The 27,125-nt window shown below is 41.6% G+C and overlaps 1 protein-coding gene across 6 annotated transcripts in view; it reads left to right on the plus strand.

The window, feature by feature from the left end:
• The window catches only part of LOC132709695 (uncharacterized), a 169,012-nt gene extending 145,284 nt beyond the window's left edge, over positions 1-23,728 (plus strand). For 4 of the 6 annotated variants that reach the window (XR_015728785.1, XR_009620687.2, XR_015728784.1 and 1 more), the window contains one exon: positions 20,841-23,728. Coding sequence is in view for 2 of the 6 variants with exons in the window: in XM_087873302.1 (XP_087729428.1) it covers positions 20,841-20,984; positions 21,854-21,912 (203 nt within the window). In the remaining 4 variants the exon portion in view is untranslated. The remainder of the gene's footprint in view (positions 1-20,840) is intronic. The other 2 variants (XM_087873302.1, XM_087873299.1) reach the window with 1 other exon arrangement.
• The last annotated feature ends 3,397 nt before the right edge of the window (positions 23,729-27,125 follow it).

Genomic DNA, 27,125 nt, shown 5'->3' on the forward strand with positions numbered 1-27,125 from the left:
GCTTGAACGGATCAATGGTTTGATTTGCACAGTTGAGTAGGAAAGAGGCCAATGGGATAATCTGATGGTTTTGGTTTCACTTGAAGTCTGTTGCCTGTTCTTCCTATGCAGAGAAATATATTTAGTATTAGCCAAAATCTGATCATACCTTGAAAATAGATAATACACATAAATATAAGTATTTTTTGTTGTTATTTTTTGTGTGATGCTCTGGTTGCTCCTTATAGACCACGACCATTTTTCTTTGGGCACTATATATAAATAGTATATATAAAAAGGGACGCGGTGGTTCAGAGGCTAAAATGAAAGGTCAGCAGTTCAGCAGTTCAAATCCCTAGTGCCACATAACGGGGTGAGCTCCCGTTACTTGTCCCAGCTTCTGCCAACCTAGCAGTTCGAAAGCACATAAAAAGTGCAAGTACAAAAAATAGGGACCACCTTTGGTGGGAAGGTAACAGAGTTCCGTGCGCCTTTGGCATTGAGTCATGCCGACCACATGACCACAGAGACATCTTCGGACAGCGCTGGCTCTTCGGCTTTGAAACTGAGATGAGCACAGCCCCCTAGAGTCGGAAACGACTAGCACATATGTGTGAGGGGAACCTTTACCTTTACCTATATAAATAGTGTAAAATAAATGATAAGAAAATAAAAACGATTTTGACTTCCCTCAAAATATATGTTTCATTAGAGGAGAAATTTCCGAATTCAGATTTAATAGTTCCTGAAATATTTGGGGAATAAAGTTGAAAGAGAGGCATTTCAGAGCTCAGTCTCCAAAAGATTTAGCTTGTAAGCTCTTTCAGGGGAAACAGAGATTGTACAATATGCTTAGTGGGATAGGGAGAAAAAAAATATATTTCTGGTGCATCAGACAATTAAATGCTCATTTAAAACTCTATAGGACAACCCTCATTCATTCTCAAATGTCATTTTAGGCTTATATCAGACAAATGAACAAAAAGTAAATCTATCGGCTCCTCACAGCACGAATTGGGGGAAAACTGCAGAATGGTGTCAGGTAATTACAAAAGGGTTTTTTCCCCTGATCTCCTTACTCCTACCATCAGCCTGTAGGTTTATTTATCCTACAAGCTTAAAAGAGTGGTAGTGATTTCCATTAATCCTAAATATTATCTTTTGATATCTTTCGGATGGATGGTATTAATGAAAAGCTGGTAGAGCTGGAGAGCTTGGATTTAAAAATTAATTAGGGACTGTGCTTTACATATCAGACTCTACGGAAATTTTAGCAAAAAGGAATGGTATGTTGCATAATCTAAAGTTGGGTAGATATACAGAATTGATTTCACTCAGTTGGCTCCAAAGCACTTAGAAATTTCCACCAAATTCCCATACTTTTAAGATAGTGAAAGACAAAAGGGGATTTAAAAAAAGATGGCATTCAAATCCATGTTGTTGAAGTCCCACCATTGGTGAAGCAGTATAATGGAGAGATTGTAACAATTAAACTTGGTTTTTGGATATCAGGGAGGGGATTTTGAAGTAGTGGTGAAATCCAATTTTTTTTTACTACTAGTTCGGTGGGCGTGGCTTGGTGTGCGTGGTGTGTCTTGGAGGGCATGGCAGGGGAAGGATAATGCAAAATCTTCATTCCCACCCCACTCTAGGGGAAGGATACTGCAAAATACCCATTCCCACTCCACTCTGGGGCCAGCCAGAGGTGGTATTTGCCGGTTCTCTGAACTGCTCAAAATTTCCACTACCAGTTCTCCAGAACCTGTCAGAACTTGCTGGATTTCACCCCTGTTTTGAGTGTTATAGTTTTGAAAATGAAGGGAGCCACAAATTCTATTGAGAGAGACATCAGGGGTCCTTGGTACTCTCTGAACTTGCTTATTTTCTTGAAGACGTTTCATTACCCTAAGGAGGTAATATCATCAGTGTAAGGAGTGCTGTTTGCTGTTAGTTTATATTCTGATGACTTGCCTGTCTGTGTGAGTGGGGCGGTCTTAGAGATTCTTTGGTTGGGCCATTTACTAATGGCTCTTTGGCAGTTTCTTGATTGGGGTATTGTTTACTTGATTGTTGGTCTGAAGTTAACCTTGGAGTTAATCTATACCAGAGGTCTTCAGACTTGGCAGCTTTAAGACTTGTGGACTTCAACTTCCAGAATTCTGCTGATTATTGTTCGAGAGTTGCTGGAGTCTTTTTGTTCTCTTTTGGGCTGGTTAATTGTCTCTTTTGCATAATCTATAGATGTTGTCCATGTCTATGTGTCTATTGATGGCTGATTTGTCAGAGTGCCAGGCCTCTAGAAATTCCCTGGCATTTTTGGATTTGACCTGGTCTAGGATGGTCACATTTTCCCAGTTGAAACTATAGTTAAATCTGTCTTTATGTTGTGAAATTAAAGAATTTTCGTCATGTCTTCTGACTGCCAGTTATTGTTCGTGGATGGGTTCTCTCAGTCTTCTGCCTCTTTGGCCTACATAATAGTTGTTGCAGTCCTTACATTGCATGGTGTAGATGACTCCTCTTTTTTTCTTCTGGGGTTGCTGGGTCTTTTCGTTTCCTAACGGCAAAGATCTTCAAACTTGGCCGCTTTAAGACTTGTGGACTTCAACTCTCAGAATTCTCCAGCCAGCATAGCTGGTTGGAGAATTCTGGGAGTTGAAGTCCACAAAGCTTAAAGCGGCCACGTTTGAAGACCTCTGGCTTAGGGTGTTTTGAAGGGCTTTAGTTGTTGGCTTGTGTGCTACACTGATTCCATGTGGTTGTAGTATTCTGTTGGTGGTTTTTGAGATATTCTTGATGTACGGCAGTGTAATTCTTTTTAGGGTTTGTGTTGGTTGCACCATATTGGGCTGAGTGGTCGGGGACTTCTTGATAAAATTGTGTGGGTATCCATTTTGTTGGAATGTATTGTATAATAATAATAATAATAATAATAATAATAATAATAATAATAATAATAATAATAATATAATTTTATTTATATACCGCCCTCCTCTTGAAGGACTCAGGGCGGTGTACAGCCAATTAAAAACATAAATATAACAATATTATAGTTAAAATTAATTAAAATCATTAAATAGTTTTGGCCGAATTTTAATACCCAAAGTTAAAACCCAATTTAAAATCATTCAATTAGACAGCCCCGGCCTGTCGGAACAGTAGGGTCAGCAGCGAAAGACCCGGAGATCAGAGATGTTACGAATATCCGGGGGCAATTCATTCCAAAGGGCAGGAGCTCCGACAGAGAAGGCTCTTCTCCTAGGTGTCGCTAGCCGACACAATTTGGCTGACAGCACCCTGAGGAGTCCCTCTCTGTGGGAGCGAACTTGTCGGCGGGAGGCTGTTGGTGGCAGAAGGCAGTCCCGTAGATATCCTGGTCCTATGCCATGGAGCGCTTTAAAGGTGGTAACCAACACCTTGAATTGCACTCGGAAGACCACTGGGAGCCAGTGCAGCTCGCACAGGAGAGGTGTTACATGGGCGTAACGAGGTGCGCCCATAACCACCCACGCGGCCGCATTCTGCCACCACTGTATAGATGTTCCATTTCCTTTTTCTGCTGTTCTGGGCTCATTTAAATAAAGTCCTTGCACAGCTTCTCTTGGGGGAGGTTGGGTTGTTGCTTTGGTAGTGGAGCACCTGGTTAGTATGAGTGGTTTTTTTGTAGACTTGAGTTTCTAATTTGCCATTGGGGTCTCTGCTGATTCAGGATATCCAGGAAGGGTAGCGAGAGACATCACCTATTCAAAGTAAGACCTCTTGAATTCAGCTTCTGTATTAGGTTAAAAAGGGTTTGAAGACTTGTAGATATATCTAAGACTCATTGCTTCTAGAACCTGCTCTCTGACAGTTAAAGATGTAGGAAAAATGCCCTAATTTTTCATTAAAAAATGAATAGCAAACTTTCACATCAGGGTAATGTCACATTATTATTTTCTGTCTCTGGTGATGTGAATCATTGAGAATTGGACTTACTCCGGCCTGATTCTGTGTCATTGCAAAGTGTTGGATTTACATATATGCATATGATGCATCTATTTTAAAGTATATGTCAGTCCTGGAAGCCATCTTTTACTTTGGATCTTCAGGGCTGCCACATTTAGTGCTGTGGGAAACTGGGAGGGAGGATTGTATGGAGTTGGGGAGATATCTAGCCATCATAACATTCTTTTCTCTGAGAGTCAAGGACATCCTGCCCTGCACCTGGTCTCCAGTTGGGACGGTGCATTGATTGGACCATGTGATGGACATGTGGGTGCTGGAGCAGGGACTTGAACTTTCTTTTGGGTGGGGAAAACTTGGAAGCTTTCAGATTCGAGTTTTCTCAGATTTGCCAATATGAAATCCATCTGAGAAGAAGAATAAAGAAACAGGGGGGCCAACGGATTACCTTCTGCAAGAAGATTGCACAGACTGACTACAGACAACGACATGACAAATTAGCAACAACAGTGCACTGGAATATCTGCAAGAAATACCATTTGCCTGCAGACAAGAAGTGTTGGGACCATAAAATAGACAAAAGTAATAGAGGATGAAGAAGCTAAAGTGCTCTGGGACTTCAGCATTCAAACAGAAAGGCACCTGCCACATAACACCCCGGACTTAACAGTTGTCGATAAGAAAGACAAAAAAGTCTGGATGGTAGGTGTGGCAGTGCCTGGAGACAGCAGAAGAGAAGAGAAAGAACTGGAGAAGAGAACAAAATACAAAGACCTACAAATAGAAATAGAACGACTATGACAAAGGCAAACAAGGATAGTACCAATAGCAATAGGGCCTTGGGTGCAGTCCCAAAACAACTGGAGCACCACTTGAACACCATAGGCACTGACAAATTTTCCATCAGTCAATTGCAGAAGGCAGCTTTACTTGGAACTGCTTCCATCCTGCAACGATATCTGTAACACCGTCAAACATCCAGATTTGCCTATCCCAGGTCCTTGGTAAGGACTCGATAGGTAGACAAAAATGCCAAACCCAGTCTGAACATCTGGCTGACTGTGCAATTATTATTATTATTATTATTATTATTATTATTATTATTATTATTAATAATAATTATAATTATAATTATAATTATAATACCTTAACAGTTCCTAGGTCCTTGGTTAGGACTCGAGCTGCTGAGCTATTAACCAGCCTCAAAGGCTGTGAATCTCACTAAAGATTAACTAATAATAATAATAATAATAATAATAATAATAATAATATAGCTTCCTGCAATAACACCGGCGGAACTGCAAAAAACTGCGCTACTTGGAACATCGTACATCTTAAGAAGGTACTTGGTTGATACCTAGGACGCTGGCAGCAACCCGTATCAACCATTAGCACCAGTCAATGGTATTTGTGGTGCATTTTTGAATGTTGAGTTGACTGAGTTTCATGTTTGATGAATAGAGTAAATAATAACAATAATAAAGTGATTGTCATCGGGGCATTTGGCACCATGTCCAAGAATTTTGCAAAGTATATCAAGAAATTGCAGTTTCCTGTAATAACACCAGCAGAACTGCAAAAGACTGCGCTACTTGGAACATCGTACATTTTAAGAAGATACTTGGTTGATATCTAGGATGCGGGCAGCAACCCATATCAACCATCAAAGCCAATCAGTGATACTTGTGATACATTTTTAAATGTTGAGTTGACTGAGTTTCATGTTTAATGAATAAAAGATAATAATAATAATAACAACAACGTCACAACACAGTCACTCAGATGATCCACTGGAACTTGTGTCACAACTACCATCTGCCTGTAGCAAAGAACTGGTGGGATCATAAGCCTGAAAAAGTGGTCGAAAATGAGCATGCAAAACTGCTGTGGGACTTCCGAATACACACTGACAAAGTTTTAGAACACAATACCCCGGATATCACAATTGTGGAGAAGAAAAAAGTGTGGATCATCGACATTGCCATACCTGGTGACAGCAGAATCGATGAGAAACAACTTGAAAAAATCACCAGATATCAGGACTTGAGAATAGAACTGCAGAGACTCTGGCATAAACCAGTGCAGGTGGTCCCGGTGGTACTCGGCACACTGGGTGCTGTGCCGAAAGACCTAGGCAAGCACTTAAAAACAATTGGTGCTGACAAGATCACCATTGCTCAGCTGCAGAAGGCCACCTCACTTGGATCTGCTTGCATAATCCGCCAATACATCATGCAGTCCTAAAAGCTTGGGAAGTGTTCGACTAGTGATTTATGATACGAAATCCAGCATGGTTATCTCATTTGCTGTGTATAGTGTCATTTTTGTGTTAATAATAATAATAACAACAACAACAACAACAACAACAACAACAACAACAACAACGGATTGAAGATAAGCAGCAAGAAAAAAATCACAAAGTACCGGGACTTGCAAATTGAAGTTGAGCGACTGTGGAAAAAGAAATCGTGTGTTGTCCCGATTGTAATTGGAGCCCTTGGAGCAATACCCAAAGGGCTATCCCGCTATTTAGAAATTCTAAATTTGCCGGACTTGAACATTTTGACTCTACAAAAAACCACCTTACTTGGAACAGTTTACATCCTCCGACGATACCTTAACAGTTCCTAGGTCCTTGGTTAGCACTCGAGCTGCTGAGCTATTAACCAGCCTCAAAGGCTCTGAATCTCACTAAAGATTAAATAATAATAATAATAATAATAATAATAATAATAATAATAATAATAATAATAATATAATGCCTTCCCTTAGCATTTGGACAGCTCCCTTCTTGCTCATCATTTTAAGAACTAATTATTAGCTTTGGAAGTTCTTTTGTGCTGCACTGCTCATCTAAAAATTCAGAATAAAATCTTGGTTACAGCACAATAAATCCGAGAGGAAAAGCAACTTGGAGGGTCTACCATTCAGAGTCCTGGAAGGCGAAAAGACTGTATTGAAATGCAGGGCTGTGGAGTCGGGAGATAAATGTTCCGACTCCGACTCCTCAGTTTTTTGTACTTCCGACTCTGACTCCGACTCCAGGTACCCAAGATTTCCTCCGACTCCGACTCCTCGACTCCGACTCCACAGCACTGTCAGGGCTATGGAGCCGGGAGATAAATGTTTCGACTCCGACTCTGACTCCGACTCCTCAGTTTTTTGTACTTTCGACTCCGACTCCGACTCCAGGTACCCAAAATTTACTCTGACTCCGACTCCTCGACTCCGACTCCGACTCCACAGCACTGTTGAAATGGTCGGGGGGGAAGGAACTACAGCCGTGTGATTGTAGAGCCATCCTTTTTTCATGCATTAACCCATATAAGAAAAGGAGTGAGGACTTCACCCACATGGTTGCAGTCTCTTTGGGTCCTCTCTGCAGACATCCCTGCTTCTGCCCAGCTATTCTTTTCAAAAATTGACTTTCTGTACAGGCTGTGGTACAGCTGTACAAGCTTCTCATTGGCAGTGATATTGTCTATAAGAGTTGTCACTTTTGGGGGGGGGGGGCAAGCCCTATTGTCATTTGACAAAAGGCACCAATTCTCTTTGCAACCACAGAAAGAGTTTTCCCCTAAAAGGAACATTCCTGGCATGGCAGATGCTCCCTGATGTCTGCAGCGAAACAAAAAAAGGCCTTGTAAAATATTTTGGATGAAAGCTTTTCAGAGAGCAGGAGGATTTTGTACACCATATTGGTGCTTCTTCTCCCTTTTTTCCACTTAAACATCTTTTTTCCTCCTCCAGAGGCAAATAAAATGCAGCCTTGATCGTTTTTTTAGTTCGCTTCGGCAAATAGATACGAGAAATATTCTGTCGGTGTGGCACGCAGATACGTTTTCGTGCATTATCTGCAAGACGTAAAAAAGAGAACAAATGGGGGGGTAATTATGGCAGTGCTTGTGGTTTGAGGAGATAGCAGTATCCAAGAAGTCAAGGAGATGCTGGTACAAACATAGGGAGAAGCACAGGGGTGGGTTCTACTTAACTTTACTACTGGTTCGCAACGGGATCGCATGTGCGCGCGAGCGAGAATGCACAGATCGCCGATGACAACATCCGGGGCGGTGAGTGGGACCTCTCGCCGGTTTTACTACCGGTTCTTGTGAACCAATCCGAACCGGGGGCAACCCACCACTGCAGAAGCACTGAATTACAAGCTCACCCACTCGTTCACTATTAGCCCCGTTTAGAGGTTGCATTAAGCAACTCAAATCTTGTAATCTTTTGAAGGCCACCCAACAAGGCCAAGAAGTTTCTGGAAAAGATGTGGTTTCTTTGTCCATTTGGGGAAGATTTCAAGAGGAATGGAAGCAGAACTTTCAGGCACCCATCTCTACCATTCCTATATAAAACCACCTCAGAACTTGAAAAAAATTGTAGAATCTACTCCAATGTTTCTCAAACTTGACCGTCTTAAGCATGGACTTTTAGTGGCCAAGGTTGAGAAACACTAATCTAATCCACCCTCCAAGGTAAGTTCCTCTCCATTCGTGGTGAGATCTGTGCTTGAGGGAGCTGTATCTGCACTGTATTTTCTTCTCTGCCTTCCCCGACACAAAATAACCAAGTTAAACTTGGTTTGTTTTTTTTTTTTGTTTTTTTTTTTTAATGTTTTATTATTAAGAAATTATAATAATACAATTTTTGTCCATCCGGTTACATAATATGGAAAAAGAAATAAATACAATTTACATATTGTACATATATAGATAATCTTTGCAAACCAGTTACATGGTATAAAGAATTGTGTTCTCGTATCATTCTTAGTGTATATATATATATAATAATCTTTAACGATAAATTAGTAAATACATAAGTCATGTCTTTTGCTTACCCATGTAACCTTTCCTTGCCTTATTATATTTCCTACCATCCACAGTACATCTTCTCTTTCTATTTCATTTTACTATTTCTTGTACTTGCTCTGGTCTCTTTCCTTTTTATTTCAATTTCCTCTTCTCTAACCACCCGTACCACTTGTCCCATACGCTGTAATAATCAGAATCTTCTCTGTCATTAATTTCTAATGTTAATTTATTCATTTTGGCACATTCCATTATTTTGCCAATTACTTGTTCCTTAGTTGGTATTTTTTTCTCTTTCCATTGTTGAGCGAAAGCGATTCTTGCTGCTGTTATTATATGCACTGCCAAGTATTTCTTCTTTTTTGCCATTTCCGCCTTAAGAATTCCCAGGAGAAGTATTTTAGGGTCTAATTCAAAGGTTTCACCTATTATTTCTGAAAGCCAATTGCAAATCATCTTCCAATATTTTTTTGCTTGAGAGCAGGTCCACCAGCAGTGGTAAAAAGTACCTTGCTGGTGTCCACACTTCCAGCACTTTGGGTTTGAGTTGGGGTAAATCTTGGCAATCCTAGCTGGTGCTAGGTGCCACCTATAAATCATCTTATACTGGTTCTCCTTGTAAGTGGTTGCCTTGGTAAGTTTTATATTGTTGTTCCATATTTGATCCCATTCTTCCAGATTTATATTTTTCCCAATATTTTTGGCCCATGCTAGCATTGGGCCTTTAACCACTTCTTCCATCAGGTCATATTCTACTAAATAGTTGTACAATTTAGCTAATAGTTTGTTATCTGTACTCATCCAAATCTTATCAAAATCTTTGCTACCCATTTCTATACCATATTGTTCTTTATCTTTTTTATATCTTGATTTTATCTGTGCATATGTCCACCATTCAACAAAAGTGCCTTGATCTTTTAATTGTTCTATTGTTTTGAGGTTCCCTGCCTCATCTAGGATTTCTTTATATTTTACGGTTTTACCATGATCTAAGACGTTTGGGTAAATTATCGCCTCCATGGTTGAGAGCCAACTGGGAATTTTAGTGTAGTGTTTTCGTCTTATTTCTTCCCACATTGACTTCAATATGTCCCTCAATTTATGTTTGTTGAAATGTGTTTTGGTTTTTTTCCCCGTTTCCCATAAGTAGGCATGCCAACCCATTTGGAGATCATGCCCTTCTAGCGTTAGAATTCTTTTGTTCGCTAAAGTCACCCATTCTTTTAGCCATACAAGGATTGCTGCTTTGTAATATGTTTCCCATATAGATAATCCGAGCCCTCCTCTATTTTTTTTGTTTTGTAGACTCCTAATTGCTATTCTTGGTTTCTTTCCTCCCCAAATAAATTTCCTAATAGTGGCATTCAATTCGCTAAAAAAAATTTTATCTAATTTAATTGGCGCTGTTTGGAACAGGTATAACAATTTGGGTAAGATGCTCATTTTAATTGTCGCTATCCTCCCAAGGAAGGAAATTTGCAACTTCCCCCACTTCTCTAAATCTTGTTTTATGCTTTTTACCAAGGGGACATAGTTATCTTCTTTGAGGGCCAGGTACTTTGTTGAGATCCATACTCCCAGATATTTAACTTTTTTCACAATTTGGATTCCCATAGATTTCTCCAATGTTTCCTTCTGATTTTTCGTCATATGTTTGGTGAGCATTTTGGTTTTAGATTTATTTAATTTGAGCCCCGCTACTTCTCCATATTTATCAAGTATTTCCAATATTTGTATACCTGTTTCCACCGGTTCTTCCATAATTAAAACGACATCGTCCGCGAACGCTTGAACTTTATATGTTTCTTTCCTAATTTTAAGCCCTTTAATTTGATCACTCTCTCTAATCTTCTTCAGTAGCACCTCTAGTGCCAATATGTACAAAAGTGGTGACATTGGGCATCCCTGTCTTACTCCTTTGCTGAGCTGAAATGTTTTGGTAAGTTCACCGTTTACTAAAATATTGGCCCTTTGCTTCTCGTAAATCGTGTTTATTGTATTTGTAAAATTTTGTCCAAATCCCATTATATTCAGTTGTTGCTTTATAAACTCCCAGTTCAAATTGTCGAATTGTCGAATTGTTTTTTTTTTTTTTTTTTTTTTTTGATTTATATGCCGCCCTTCTCCGGAGACTCAGGGCGGCTTACAATGTGCTCAGCAATAGCCTTCATCCTTTTGTATATTTATACAAAGTCAACTTAATGCCCCCACAACTGGGTCCTCAATTTACCTACCTTAAAAAGGATGGAAGGCTGAGTCAACCTTGAGCCTTGGCAAGATTCGAACCTGCAGTAATTGCAGGCACCTGGTCTTAATAGCCAGCTTAATAACAGGGTGCCTTAGACCACTGTACTACCAAGGCTCTTGTCTCAGTCTCAGTGCCTGCATTCATCCTACTAGATGGACATGTAAGGGAGAAGATCCCTCTCAACATTTTTCTTTGCAGATGACACCCAAAATTGGGTACAGTTATGAGGTCACCAGGAGTCACCTTTGACTGGAAAACCAGTTAAATGATTGTTTTACAACCCCTAAATGCAATAAACATTACTGAGTATAGAAGGAGCTAGTTTGATGACAGAACACTTGCAAGCCCTGGTATCCACAAGGAATAGAATAGAATAGAATTCTTTATTGGCCAAGTGTGATTGGACACACAAGGAATTTGTCTTTGGTGCATATGCTCTCAGTGTACATAAAAAGAAAAGATACATTCGTCAAGAATCATAAGGTACAACACTTAATGATAGTCATAGGGTACAAATAAGCAATCAATCATACTAGGAACTAATATAAATCGTAAGGATACAAGCAACAAAGTTACAGTCATGCAGTCATAAGTGGAAGGAGATGGGTGATAGGAACGATGAGAAGATTAATAGTAATGCAGACTTAGTGAATAGTTTGACAGTGTTGAGGGAATTATTTGTTTAGCAGAGTGATGGCGTTCGGGAAAAATCTGTTCTTGTGTCTAGTTGTTCTGGTGTGCAGTGCTCTATAGCATCATTTTGAGGGTAGGAGTTGAAACAGTTTATGTCCAGGATGCGAGGGGTCTGTAAATATTTTCACAGCCCTCTTTTTTGACACGTGCAGTATCCAGGTCCTCAATGGAAGGCAGGTTGGTAGCCATTGTTTTTTCTGCAGGAACAAGTCATGTCATAATGTATCATCACATCATCATACAAATGATGGGGATCACTGATGTCATAACAAAAGTGGTATTATCATGACTTCTATCAGAAGGCATTTCTCCCTCAAAACTCCCTGTCAACTAAGTTAAATAAGAACCATAATCAAGATGTCAGAGAAAACAGTTGTCAATTTAACAATAGAGGAGCTCAGTGCTTGTATCCTATTGGGGAGGTCACTCTCAGCCCAACCCACCTCACAGAGTTGTTGTTGTGGAGCAAATAAGAGAAGGAAAGAGCATTGGGTAGAGTTGCTGTCTTGGGTTATTTACAAAAATAAAGGTGAGATATAAATAAATACATTATTACCAGCACCCACATATTCATACTGTTATATTCAGTCACACAGTTACAGCCAGAGAGGTTTTTTGATGGGGAATTATATCCACTGCTCTTTTTATGTGTCCTAATGTTATGGGCGTGTGAGAGAAAGAGTAAGTTTAAACAAATTTGACATCTCAACGGCTTTTTATGCTGACCAAGCATTAATCTTCCTTCTTTGTTTGTGAGACTGGTGTGTGCCATCTAGTGGTCTTTGTGGGTATTGTCTCAATTCACATCTTGTCTTAATTTCATTACAGAAAGTGTTTTCCTGTCTTTCTTTATTCACAGTGGTCTGCAACAGTTGTCGAATTGCTTAATCACTGTCAGGAAATCCGAAATCTGACTCTTTCTTTGCCCGTGCTTACTTATTACTCTTTTAAAAAGTAAATTTCCCTGAGTTATTTGTCTCTTGTTGGTATTGGAATAAAGGGACGCGGTGGCTCAGTGGCTAAGGACGCTGAGCTTGTCGATCAAAAGGTCGGCAGTTCAGCGGTTCGAATCCCTAGTGCCGTGTAACGGGGTGAGCTCCCATTACTTGTCCCAGCTTCTGCCAACCTAGCAGTTCGAAAGCACGTAAAAATGCAAGTAGAAAAATAGGGACCACCTTTGGTGGGAAGGTATCAGCGTTCCGTGCCCCTTTGGCGTTTAGTCATGCCGGCCACATGACCACGGAGACATCTTCGGACAATGCTGGCTCTTTGGCTTTGAAACGGAGATGAGCACTGCCCCCTAGAGTTGGGAACAACTAGCGTATATGTGCGAGGGGAACCTTTACCTTTACTTAGTATTGGATTAAACATCCACTTTATTGGTTGCTAAGGTAAATAAGTGCTAGGAGTAAGCAAAATAAGAATGTATATCGTCATCATCATTAGTATTAGTATTACTATTTGCTTTCTCAGACCAATAAAGACCAGTAAATCTCAAGGCCAAATTAATGACAATTAAATAAAATATCATCTGCGCTCATCTTGGAAGATAAATAGGATTAAGCCCTGGTTTGTTCTTCTATGGGAGACCTCTAAAAAAAACCCAGTGTTTTAGGATAGACAGATTTCAAAAGACATCCAAGAAGGAGGCAGGGCCAAGCCATTGTGCCCCAAGCATGAAGCTGAGTTAGAGAGCTTAAAAGTGGTTAATACTGCCAAACAGTGCAAAGAAGAAGCAAAACCTGTGTTTGTGTTTCTGGCATAGCTAGATGTCCTGAAATAGTAAGCATCAACAATAAATATAGAAGTTATTAGATATTGACACACATATGAACCATTGATGGGCACAGAGATTGAATTTTTAGGCTATATTTATTTATATAAGAGCAAGCAGGGGTATGATTCAGCCGGTTCGGGCGAATCGGTACGATTCACGCAGATGCTATGCTGTCCTATTTAGCTGAGTTTTTTAAGCCGCACACATGCATGCAAGCGCGTGTGCAAGCAAAGCACATGCACAGAACGCGCACACTCACATTTTCAGTTCTGGGGCGAACTGGTTGTTAATTCATGTGCCGCCTTCCTCTGACAGCAAGTATTTGTGTACATATGTGTATTCCATGGATGGATGGATGGATGGATGGATAACAAATGGACATTACCTGTCATGAGACAGCTGTGGTTCGATGACATTTTCTTTCCTTTTTTAAAAGAATTTTATTAAGTTTCAAAAATAAAGTTAAAATACAAAGTTATGACGCAAAGAGAAAAGTGGGGGAGGGGAACAGTAAGGAAAATTTTAAACATGACAACTCCCGAAAAAATAAAGTAGGGGAAAAATTACTTCCAGCTCTCTTCAATACAGATATTGTTATAGGATAAAATAAACTCTATTTTCATTTAAAAGAAGAAGATATAAAAATATGAAAGATATTACATAATAGTCAAATAATAATATATAGTATCATAGTCCCTCATCTTAAATAAAAAATGTAACCCATCAATGCATCATGATGTCACTCCCACAAATACACGTATTACTAAATATTCAATCACTTTGCCTTGGGGATATGATATGAATGGCTTCAGGAATAGTTTTAAATGGTAGTAATTTTTCATTTTCTAATTATTTTATAGACTTGTTTATTGTCCTGTCTTCTTTTGAAAGAGATTAAAATTTAGGAGGATTGCCAGCTACTAAAAGAATTGACTACACAGAACGCAAAGTCTCAATTAGTAAACAAACCACCCAGATGGTTCGAATGTAATTTTTTTTTAAGACTTAGAAAGTTATCTGAGAAGGCCGATCGAAGAGAAAATAAATTGGTGTGCTAAATTATGAAGTGTTGTTTTAGAAAGACTCACACAAGGGAAAAGGTGGGCTGCTCTAAGCCAGCAGGAAGCTAAGATGTGGGAAAGACACAAGCCTCCTGCTTCAGCTGTTCCTGTGGAAGCTGAGTTATGTCTTCTGTAGGCACGTCAGGACCGGATGAATTGCTGTGAGCGGATTTCTTGCTGTGATCACAGCTCTGGAAGTAGAATCCTAGCCAGCAAATAATTGGAGTACCAGATCGAAGAGTAGTGACACACACATCCCTCACCTGCCCTTACTCTTCCTCTAGTGCAGGGGCACAGCCCTTTTATGACTTGCAGACTTCAACTCCCAGAATTCCTGAGCCAGCATGGCTGGTTAAGGAATTCTGGGAGTTGAAGTCCACGGCTGGCTAAGGATTTCTGGGAGTTGAAGCTCACGGCTGGCTAAGGAATTCTGGGAGTTGAAGCCCACGGCTGGCTAAGGAATTCTGGGAGTTGAAGCTCACGGCTGGCTAAGGATTTCTGGGGGTTGAAGTCCATGACTGGCTAAGGATTTCTGGGGGTTGAAGTCCACGGCTGGCTAAGGAATTCTGGGAGTTGAAGTCCACGGCTGGCTAAGGAATTCTGGGAGTTGAAGCCCACTGCTGGCTAAGGAATTCTGGGAGTTGAAGTCCATGGCTGGCTAAGGAATTCTGGGAGTTGAAGCCCACTGCTGGCTAAGGAATTCTGGGAGTTGAAGTCCACGGCTGGCTAAGGAATTCTGGGAGTTGAAGCCCACTGCTGGCTAAGGAATTCTGGGAGTTGAAGTCCATGGCTGGCTAAGGAATTCTGGGAGTTGAAGTCCACAAGTCATAAAAGGGCCATGGTTCCCCCACCCCTGCTCTAGTAGGACTAGACTTGTCACAACAAATCGGGGAGGATTCGAGACCAATTGGATCAGAGTAAATATATTTAAACAGCAAATAGGAAGTTTGAATACCTCAACAGATGCCAACCCCTTTGCCGGCATTGTCTTGGCTCAGAAGTGATCAGGGTTGGATCTTGCTAGCACTCTGATGAGAGACCACCAGGAATTTCTGAGCTGTACAGCCCCCCCCCTCCCCCCAAACCTCCCAAACAAAACATTCCAGATTATGGCAATCAGTTTCCAAGAAAACTACATGATTGCATTCATGAAATCACCTGGATTCAAGCCCAGCTTGACTTTTAGGATATTGCGTGGGATCAGCTAAAGAAGGAAAAAAATGTCAAAAAGAGGCTTTCTTTTGCCAGTTGTGGTAACAGTTTTCTTGTTGCTTTCATTGGTGTCAAATTAGAGTTCTTGCCGCAAAAGCTTTATGAATAATTGACTTGGAGAACAGCATGCTGTGGAACACCATGGCAGCAACATTTTGCTTCTTTCTTGACATCTTGAAGACTTCCTTGTGCTCCATTAATGAAGGTTGCGCTACCCAGAAGTTTTGTTCCAGGAATTAAATGCATTGAAACACCCACGTTGCAGTAAATCCATCGAGCAGCACAATATCCTGAAAGCCACGAGTCCCCATTCTTAAAAAATGTTCTTATTTTTTATCCATGCTTTGTAGAGCTGAACCCAGGGGTGAAATCCAGCAGGTTCTGACAGGTTCTGGAGAACCGGTAGCGGAAATTTTGAACAGTTCGGAGAACCGATAATGGAAATTTTGAACAGTTCGGAGAACTGGTAGTGGAAATTTTGAGTAGTTCGGACAACCGGCAAATACCACCTCTGGCTGGCCCCAGAGTGGGATGGTAATGGAGATTTTGCAATATCCTTCCCCTGGAATGGGGTCAGAATGGAGATTTTGCAATATCCTTCCCCAGGAGTGGGCTGGGAATGGAGATTTTGCAATATCCTTCCCCCAGGAGTGGGCTGGGAATGGAGATTTTGCAATATCCTTCCCCCGGAGTGGGGTGGCAATGGAGATTTTGCAATAACCTTCCCCCAGGAGTGGGGTGGGAATGGAGGTTTTGCAATATCCTTTCCCCAGGAGTGGGGAGGAAATGGGGATTTTGCAGTATCCTTCCCCTGGAGTGGGGTGGGAATGGAGATTTTGCAGTATCCTTCCCCTGCCACCCCCGCCACGCCCACCACGCCACGCCCACCAAGCCTTGCCCACAGAACCTGTAGTAAAAAAAAATGGATTTCCCCACTGGCTGAACCTCTTGAGTAGTCAGGTTCCAAACATTTGCCATTACCCAGGTTAGGTTTCCTCTAATTGGGGTCCCCTGGGGATGGGGGTGCTAGGATCCTCATGCTGACTGAGAATCCTGAGAGTGAAGTGTCGACCTGCTTGAAGATCATTCATTAATTCATGAAATCAATTCTTACGGCTGCCCATTTCAGCCAGTGACTCTGGGCAGTGAGCAATCATTCCCTCCTAAATGTTGATAAGTACTTTCCACCTGTTGCTAGGTTGCTCTTGCACTATTTATGAGAATGGTTGTGTAGTGAGCATTTTGTCAATTGGGGAAGTCCACTCCCACTATGCCAAACTCTGTTATTGACCTAGTTATTCATGTCTGGTTTTGTAGAATCCAACTCTTTCAGATTTGAGAAACGATGTTTGCTAAGAGAGGGCAAATCAATTTTTTTCAGTTCAGAATTGAGCTGCAAGGGACCTTGGAGGTCTTCTAGTCCCAACCCCCTGTTCAAGCATATATACCATTTCAGACAAGCACCTTGTTGTGGTCCGCTAGTGGCCTGCGCGGATCGTGGCTGATCCCGACGACGAGGAGGCTGGTGTGGAGTCACGCCAGCAGCCTGCACAGCCAGCGCTCGCGTCGGACAGTGAGGAGGCTGAAGAGGATGTGGTGCCAGAGGCAGAGACTCAGCCAGGGCCTTCAGAACCTCCAGAGGCTCCTTCAAGTGGAAAGAGCGAAGTGGAGGAGCCTCTCCTCAATGCTCGAGCATGCAGGGCTGCCAAAAGGCAGGAGTGGCTACTCAGGAGGAGGAGGTCTCCTCGAGAGTAAGGTTTGAGGATAATTGGGCACTCCCTTAGCCTATTTAAGTCGCACGCAGTTAGTAATTTCTTGCTGGAAACAATGTGTAATTATTACAGAGCAGCTTGGAGAGTGTGTGTCTTATCGTATCTTGTTTTCTGGGCTGGTTGCCAACCTTTGCCGGACTTTGTACATTATAACTTTGATAAGGACCGTTGGTGTGTGTCACAATCCTTGGGAATCCGGAGCTGGGGCAGAACACAGCTGCCCATTCTCTTCTTAAAAACCTCCAGTGATGAAGCACCCACAACTTCTAAAAGCAAGCTCTTCCACTAGTTAATTGTTCTGTTCGGAAGGTTCTCCTCAATTCCACGTTGCTTCTCTCCTTGATTAATTTCCTGTTCTTTGTTCTTTTTTTTTCTTGTTTCTTGTTCTATTCTCTGGTGGTTTGGAAAATAAACTTGACCCCACTCTTCTTTGTAGCAGCCCCTCAAATACTGGAACACTGCTATTATGTCACTTCTAGTTCTTTTCTCTAGACTAGCCATACCCAAATCCTGCAAATAAATAAATAAATGCCAAATCGAGTTATAAAACATCTGGCTAACTGCATGATCAACCATCATAATAATAACCCACAAACAACACCCAGTTTCAAATTTGGTACATGCAAGGGTGTGAAGACAAAATGACTGCAGCTGTTAGGATTTTTTTTTTTTTTTTTTTTAGTTTTTCATATAATTAGAAGAAATAAGTAGAAGTAATAAGACACGCTGCATATATATGTATGAATATGATTTCCATCCTTTAAAGGTTAGGAATGGGGTGGTTTGGGAGATGAGCTAAGCTTTTACTGGGGAATAGGTCTTACTTTGGCTCTGTAGGTGTTGTCAGATTTATTAAGCAAGACCTTAACTAGTCGCAATAAATTTACAAGAACTTTCAAAACTGATGAAATTTTTACCCTGGAGCAAAAATGTTTCATGCCAGGTGCCTTAAGCACTGATATAGCCCAACCTTTTTGATGTTGACAACCACAGAACAAATAGGATTAAACACAAGTTTGAAGTTAATATATAGGATGAAGGTTGGATTTACCTGAAAAGCAATTAAGTGAGTCCTGATTTTTCTAAGCAGAGAATCTGAGATTAAAATTTGCTTTTCTCAGTAGCCGTGTGAATCTCCTACAACTTCAGCACCCATTGGCACTCAGCCGTCTCCTTCCAGAATAAAATGCACGACTTGAATGACTCAGTTTAATGACAGTTATTGTTTAAATTCTTAAGAAGCTGTTGAACAGAGAACAGGGTGTCCTTGGGGTTGAAAAATTCAAGATGGCAGCCATGCGTGTAAGACAGGGGTGGGTTCTATTTACCTTTACTACCGGTTCGCAACAGGATCGTGTGTGTGCAATCGCTTGGTTCGTGTGTGTGTGCCTTGCTTCTGTGCATGCAGAGATCGCTGATGACAACATACAGGGTGGTGGGCGGGGCCTCCCACCGGTTTTACTACCAGTTCTTGCAAACCGGTCCGAACTGGGGGCAACCCACCACTGGTATAAGATCAAAGCCTGTTCCTTTTTAATGTGTGTTGTGCCTGCACACATAAAAGGAAGGGATTTTTGTAAAGTCCTGTTGAGGGCAATCCCTGGCTCATAAACAGCACTTAAAAAGAAGCTAAAATAGATGGAGACCAATAGATGAAAAAAATATGAAGTTATAAGTGAAGGCGTGTAATAGAAGCAGTAGCTAAAATATAGGAAATCTCGTCTTCCCACATTTGGTGTGTTTCAAACTTACTACTCTGAGATAGAGATGAGCCTTTTGAGGCAGTGGATCAGGGGTGTCAAACTTGCATTGTCACGGCGGCGTCACATGACATATCACAACTTTTTTCCCCTTCGCTAAACCAGGCGTGGGCGTGGTCAGCGCATGACGCAATCCAGCCCACAGACCGCAAGTTAGATCAAATTTCCCAAAACCGTGAACAGCAATAGTATATATTTTCCACCAGGTTTTGTTGGAATGCCACCTAAAATGGGTGCATTCAAACTCTGAGAAGTTTGATATATCTCTTAATTTTCCCTTCAAAAAAAATAAAAAAAGAAGGAAAAAGATGGAGATAGATTTGGGTCATCTCCTGCCATTTAGGTTCTTGGCAGCTAAATAAACAGTTTCAATCACTGTGGATCCCATCTGCCAAAAAGTTGCCTGCATTACAATTAAATTAAATTGTTACTGAGTGGGAAGAGAGAAATTAACACCAAGCTGTACATTTTCAGCATCAGAGTGATGTTTTTGATACTATATAGTTCTGCCTTACGTAAACGGTTCTTCCTTTTTTCTGATAATTGTGACAGACGTGTGTATCATCTATACATCTGGGATTGGTCTGTTACACCAAATATTCCTAATCTGTGCCATATGGAGCCTGAAGAGTGATCATCAGCTCTGAACTTACCATGAATGTCCAGGGCATCTTACTTCTCAGTAAATATAACCTGGTTTATCTGAGGAACTATCTCTCCCCAGTTACATCACCTTGCCCCGTTACATTTCGCAGAGGTACCACCAGCATTTGGTGGGTCCCAGGAGACATGCCTTCTCTGCTGTGGGGCCCATTTTATGAAATATTATTCTCCCCTCCCCCCCACCCCAAATTAGATTAGCTCCATCTCTTTCTGACATTTTAGAAATCCCTCAAAACCTGGTTTATTATCAGGCCTAGAGTCTCAGGAATCTGGACTCAAGTGTAGATGGCTCCATTGCTGGTTGTTCTTACCTTCTCCTGTTTTTTATAATATTTTTTTTAAAAAATGTGGTTTATAAGCATTTTGCTTGTTGTTTTTATATGTGGTTTTATCCAGTAGTGAAATCCAATTTTTTTTTTTACTACCGGTTCTGTGGGTCTGGCTTGGTGGGCGAGGTGTAGCTTGGTGGGCATGGCAGGGGAAAGATACTGCAAAATCTCCATTCTGTCCCCACTCCAGGAGAAGGATATTGCAAAATACCCATTCCCACCCCACTCTGGGGCCAGCCAGAGGTGGTATCTGCTGGTTCTCTGAACTGCTCAAAATTTCCGCTGCCAGTTCTCCGAACTGCTCAAAATTTCCGCTACCGGTTCTCCAGAACCTGTCAGCACCTGTTGGATTTCACCCCTGGTTTTATCCACTTCTTGGGCTCCACCCAGAGTCACCTTTAGTGAGATGGACCTTTGGGAGAAATAAAAATAAACCAACAGATGGAGGGGGAAGTTGATGTCTGTAACAGAATTTAGAGTCTGTTGGCCCAAGTAGTTCTTAAAGCCCTCTAAGTAAAAACTTCTGAAAGTTCTTTACCAGGAAATCAACTTTGTCGCAAACTGTTACGCATTTCATATTTTTTTCTTTGCAGTTGAGATTGCGGATTCCAAGATGCCGTGTACAAGGCATACAAGATGCCGTGTATTAGGAAGAAGGTCGACCAAGAATCTCCTCCGTTTCTCCACGAGAGCATTGCCAAGATACATCAAAACAAGGGATGCTTCACCAAACTCAGGTTCTTAAAATATGGGTCATTAGAGCAAATACTGGTTGGATCAGAGAACAGAAAGCATTGCTAGATAGGGTTGGAATAACTTTGCTTTACAGTGCCTGCCTCCCAGCAATTTTGCCTCGTTACAGCAAATAGCCTGCTTTACTTTCGTTTTCGTTTTCAGCAAGGCCCAGGCAAAACAGCTGAGAGCAAAACAGCTGAGAGTCAGGAGGCCAATCCAATCAACTTGTGCTAATTAGGCTGTGCTGAAGCTGAAACGAGCTGTTTCTTCTTGCTGCTTGCTGGAAGGAGGTAAACTGCTGGGAGGCAGAGGCCAAAGGGTGGGGGCTAGTGGGTGGGCGGGGCTACATTCGGTGTATAAGACGCGCCTAAATTTTCACCCCCTTCTGGGGGGGGGAAGGTGCGTCTTATACTCCGAAAAATACGGTATATCCCACCTTTATTATTTTTACAAATAACTCACATTGCTGTGGCTTCTACCAGATGCTTGTGCTAGTATCTCCTTTTTAAGATTGGAATCTGTCTTCTGTGGGCCCAAGAATTGTTCAGATCCAGCGGTGGGATTCAGCCAGTTCCCACCACTTCGGGAGAACCGGTTGTTAACTTTCTGAGCAGTTTGGCAAAGTGATTGTTGGAAGAAATCATTAGGGCAGAGAACCGGTTGTTAAATTACTTGAATCCCACCACTATTCGGATCCCTTTCTTCTGCTGATTAGAATATTTCAAGATGAAAGGCTCTCTAACAGCAAATAAATTAAAAGTTCAAGGTTGAAATGCAAAGAGTCAGCGTCCAGAGAGTTCTGGGGTGACAGGGCCCAGCACCTGCGAACAATTCTTCGCTACTGTGGAAAGTTTGTGTTTTTGTCTTACAGATTTGCCCAAGGAGGTAACACTGCGAATGGATGAACAGCGACGGGCCTGGAATTTATAGACTGTCCTTTGGGGTGAGGTAGTAGGTTGTATAGTTTTAGGGTTAGACCCTGACTGTCAGATAACTATACAATCTACTGTCTTTCCTGAAGTGGCTGTGATAGCAACACAGGAGGCATCGTCCCAGCTTTCTAGAAACCGTGCTTTATTATTTTGTGTGCATGATGCATTTTGAGTAAAAGCTTAGAAGACATAGTGGCATGTTAGAAATTCAAGGAACGTTACAGTCCAATAGTCCGTTTATTACAATAAATAAATAAATAACTTTATTGTCATTGTACGTATATACACAGTATACCCATACAACGAAATTCACTTAACACCCAAAGACTAGGTCCAACACACATAACAATCCCCAAACACCTCCTGCACACCCACCACAAATTCCCCCCCCCCGATGTTAAGATGGTGGCTGCACCCACCTCATGAAACCCCCATCTCTTTCCACCTGCTACAGCGCACGTACATACCCACATACCCCTCAGATACCCCAATCCCCAATAATGTCTTTTTGTACGTGCCGTACACAGAATGAACTGTCTTGGGTCCAGATTTATAAATTTATCGTAACAATGGACTGAATTTGGGGGGGGGGGTCCTAAAAGAAAAGAAATAACACTTGCAGAATTCAAAAAAAGGACAAAAAATATTTCCCTTTGCGTACTGATTTCCTAAAAGCTTTAAACCATTTCCAAATGGATGCAAGTATCAGTCTAAAAGTAATGGAATGGCTATCCCGAAATTGATGTTGACTAGAATTATTCCTAGTCAATGCTCCTGGATGGACAGATCGCAGATCAGGAAACATTCCCATTACAGTTAACTTTTGAATTCATGGAGGAGGAGAAAGAAAAGGCTGTGAGGTAATTCCTCACAGTGAGGTGGTGATCCAGAGCTTTAAGATGAGGAAGGTGCTAATATTGTTGCTTTCTTTATAATTCGTTTAAACCAGTGTTTCTCAACCTTGGCAACTTGAAGATGAGTGGACTTCAACTCCCAGAATTCCCCAGCCAGCTATATATTAATTTTTGCTCCAAAAGACGCATTATGGCTTATTTTCTGGTTAGGTCTTATTTTGGGGAAAATACAGTACTAAACGCCTCCGTCTGTTGACGATCTTAACTGGGGCTTAGTTTTGGGGTAGGGCTTATATTATGAGCATCCTGAAAAACCATGCTAGGGCTTATTTTCCGGTTGGGTCTTATTTTCAGGGAAACGGGGTATATATTATAACTTGAAATCAGAAAGGAAGCATGGCAGGACATGACCAAATCATGTGAGTCACGAGTATCCTCAAGTTTCTCATGACATGATCTCCCCACCAAGGAGGAACCAGATCCAGCATTAAGAATCAAGGTCAGCTGAAGCTTCACCCAGCTTTCCAGCAGGGTGAGGTAGTAGGTTGTGTGGTTTCAGGGTAGTAATTTTGCCCCAATCAGGAGTTAACTATACAACCTACTGCCTTCCTTGAGGAACAGCTTTGCAGCCTCTCTGAACACTTCAGAGTACAAGCCTACATAGGTTTTATGCTACATTCACATTCCCACTTTATTCAAAATAAACCAAACAAGGAATGAAGCTGAGAATTTCCTAGCAGAAAAGGCCATTCTCCCCAGAGAATTGCAACTTTTCATCCAGTTCAGATACCCTCTCCAAGTTTTCACTATTTCAGGACCAATGTGTATGTGAGTATTAAATTATTCTCTTTGTCAAAGCCTTTGTATCAATAAATCCTACTGAATTTGCCAGTCAAGGCATGTTTCTAGAAAGCCTCTTCGTGATCTCAAAGCTGAAATAAAAAGATTTTGTGTTTTCAAGTATTGGTCTTATGTGTCATTAGAACTGAATTAAATTGTCATGGTGGTCTTTTTTTCCCAGGGCCGCTAATTGACTTACATTCAGGTCTAGCATAGTAGGGAAAAAAAACTGAAACAGAAAGATTTCTGTTTTTATTAGAGATGATCAGGTGAGTCCAAGTAGATGCAGCCCATAACATCTTTCTACAGGAGCACAGGTGTGTGTTTGTCCCCTAAAAAGTCAAGATGGTAGCCATGATGGCATGATTTTTTTTATATAAAAAAAGTTTTTATTTTATAAACAAACAAACAATACATAATCAATCATTCAATATGTCATCTAAGTACATCTTTCTTACTCCTCCAATATTTATCGTATCTTAATATTATCATTTCATTTATTATGACATTTCCCCCACATTTCTTACTTCTCTATTAACACTTCTCTATCTTTTTATTTTATTAAAAATGTTACAACAATTTTATCCCCACACAACCTTCAACCCCCCCTCCCCACACACCCCCGACTTCCCAGAGCAAAAACAGGGTATAACATTTAACAGACCTAAGCTAAAATATGCTAACTTTTAGCATATTTATTATTATATATTATTATATTATGACGGCATGATTTTATTGGCAACAAATACACACAAAGAGTGAATCTTGTGGTTGTGATTGCCCTCTGGACTTTTTCAACCCACAGACACCCCTACTTGGAAATATTCCGACAGCAAACAGAAAGAGCCCCGGAGACTCTTGTGAAAAAGAGCAGCCGGGAGGGGGAAGATTTTCGAAGTACTGAACTTAGAAATCTCAGCCTTTGTGTTACGATGCATTAAGAGTCAAAAGGCACTTTGAGTCTGGGTGAGAAAATTGCCTCTAAAAGCTCTCTCCCTCAGTATGAAGCTATCAATATTTTTCAGGACACTGGGGAAAGGCCTTCCAGCCGTAGTATTGCCCAACAGTAACCAACACAAATATTTTGATCCGATTCATATCATCATGTTTAAATGCCTACCGTATTTTTCAGAGTATAAGATGCACTCCCCCGCCCACCCCAAAAGAGGGTGGAAATGTTGGTGCGTCTTACACACCAAATACAGCCATTTTTGGCCTCCCGAAACCTCGTCCTGCTCGTCCCATTTTTGCAAAAACGGGGTGCACAGAGAGTTTGGGAGGCCTACAGAGTGCTCCTGAGGGCTGGGGAGAGCAAAAACAGTCCTGTTTTTCGCAAAAACGGGGTTGTGTTTTTGCCCTTCCCCAGCCGCCAGAAGCACTTGCAGGCCTCCCAAACCCTCTGCGCGCCCAAACCTGCAGACCTCCCAAACCCTCTGGGAGGCCTGCAGAGTGCTCCTGGGGCCCGGGGAGGGCAAAAAGTTTTTTTTTTCCTTTCCTCTTCGAAATCCTGGTGTGTCTTATATACCGGTGCGTCTTATAGTCCGAAAAATACGGTAGTTGGGAGAACAGGCAAATACCATCTCTGGCTGGCCCCAGAGTGGGGTGGGAATGGAGATTTTGCAGTATCCTTCCCCTGCCACGCCACGCCCACAGAACTGGTAGTAAAAAAATTTGAATTCCACCACTGTTCCCATCCCCTTGTTTGCTGTTAGAAGGAAAAGCACCCACTGTAGTATGCTTTTTACTAGATTTACACCTATCCCAAATTGAATGAAGTTGGATTCTCAACCTATTAATTACTTCCTATGATTGTCTCCTAAGAAATACACCTCCCATGTTTGAGGTGAACCTGCCTTGCCAAGACCTCAGATTGCATTGGCCTCAGCTGTAAGTAAATTTTTTTTGAGTAGAGGGGCAGAGAAGATGTATTTCAAACCATGGTCAACAAAAAGCAAGTGAGATTTTGATTTTACCTGGTCAAACAGCCACTAGCCCTTCAGCTGAGCAAAATGGGATGAAGGCGTTCAAGCGATCTACACAGCCAACTGCAATGCCCAAGAGCAAAATCGGTTTTCTGGGATTCTATCACTACCTCTTTTTTTTACCTGGCAATAAACCTGATTAAAAGAAAGTCCTTGTGAATCTTGTTTATCTGATCACGGTGTGTCCCTGTTTAGGAGCTCGATACCAACATGTGCAAATCTGATCTGCTCCCCAAATTAACACACACTCATATACCCACACAAAATGCAAGGATAAACTTTTGCAACTCAATTCTTAACAGGCCAGACTGCTGCTAAATTCACAGGGCTGAATTTTGTGAAAATGTATATTGTGAAGGCAAGACGAAGCCATCTGCAGAGACACCTTATGGAAGACAAAAAAAGCAATGGGCTTGTGGCCCCCATCTGCTATTCCTCTGGTCCAGGGGACTGCAACCATTTGAACCCGTTTCCCACAGAAAAAAAAAGGCACTGGGAGTCACAAAACCTGGATGGGCGTGGCCAACTCCACATCACTCACTCCCACCCAGTCACATGACTCCCCTAGCCATGCCTACCCATTAAGGCAGAGAACCAGTTAAAAAAAAACACCGGGAACCACAAAATCCTTTTCTCTTTCTCACTCCCCCCCTGTATCTCTCTATGTCTCTCTCCCCCCTCTCTGTAGCTCTATCTTCCTCTCTCTCCCCCTATCTATCTCTCCCCCTCTCCCTCTCTATCTCCCCCCTCTCTGAATCCCTCTCTATCTATGTCTCTCCTCCCCTCTCTGTATCTCTTGGATTTCCAAGGCCAGGTGAGGAGTGACTGGGAGGGGAGGGCGAGGGGTGGGGCCAGCCAGTGATGAGACAGGGAGCTGCAGCAGAGGGGCAAAAAATCCGCATGCGGCTCAAGAGCCGCAGGTTGCTGACACCCGCTCAGGTTGATCGTTGAATAGTGTGAGTATGTTAAGATATCACCACTCCAATATGAAGTCCTAGCACTGCTTCTGAGTAGGAAAAAGTGGCCCCAAAAAGCTTATGTTTAAAAGCTTTCGCCTTAACAGAACCAAATGCATGATGGAAATTACTTGAAAACAGTTGAAGAAGGATTGTAGCAAATACCAACCAGGAATAATCGACATGACCAACTAAAAAGGAAGCAATTTGATGTTTCATTTCTTCCTAAGTCAGAAAAAAAAAATATTTTCCTGGCTGATCTGAATCTACTCTCAGGAGTACTGAGTCTAGTTTTGAAGGGACCATCACTTGCAATGCAAGTGCAGTCCAAAAAAGTCAAGATGGCAGCTATGATGGAAGACTTGCCCCCTTTTTGATCCTGGCTGTTGTGAATACTCCTGCCTACAGCTCACCTCTGCTGAGGACTTCCTTGTCCCCTGAGATAAAAACCTATCCATCTGCAAACTCTTTTTATATTGAACATCTGCTAGGGGAAAAAAAGTAAGTTCAACTGACTGTGAAGATATCCTATTGGCAGGGGGTGGGCTTAAAATTTTTTAGCAAGGGGTTCTCTGCCCG

The sequence above is a fragment of the Pantherophis guttatus genome, chromosome 7, assembly GCF_059756535.1.
Source record: "Pantherophis guttatus breed Tessera chromosome 7, ASM5975653v1, whole genome shotgun sequence".
Classification (NCBI taxonomy): Eukaryota; Metazoa; Chordata; class Lepidosauria; order Squamata; family Colubridae; genus Pantherophis; species Pantherophis guttatus.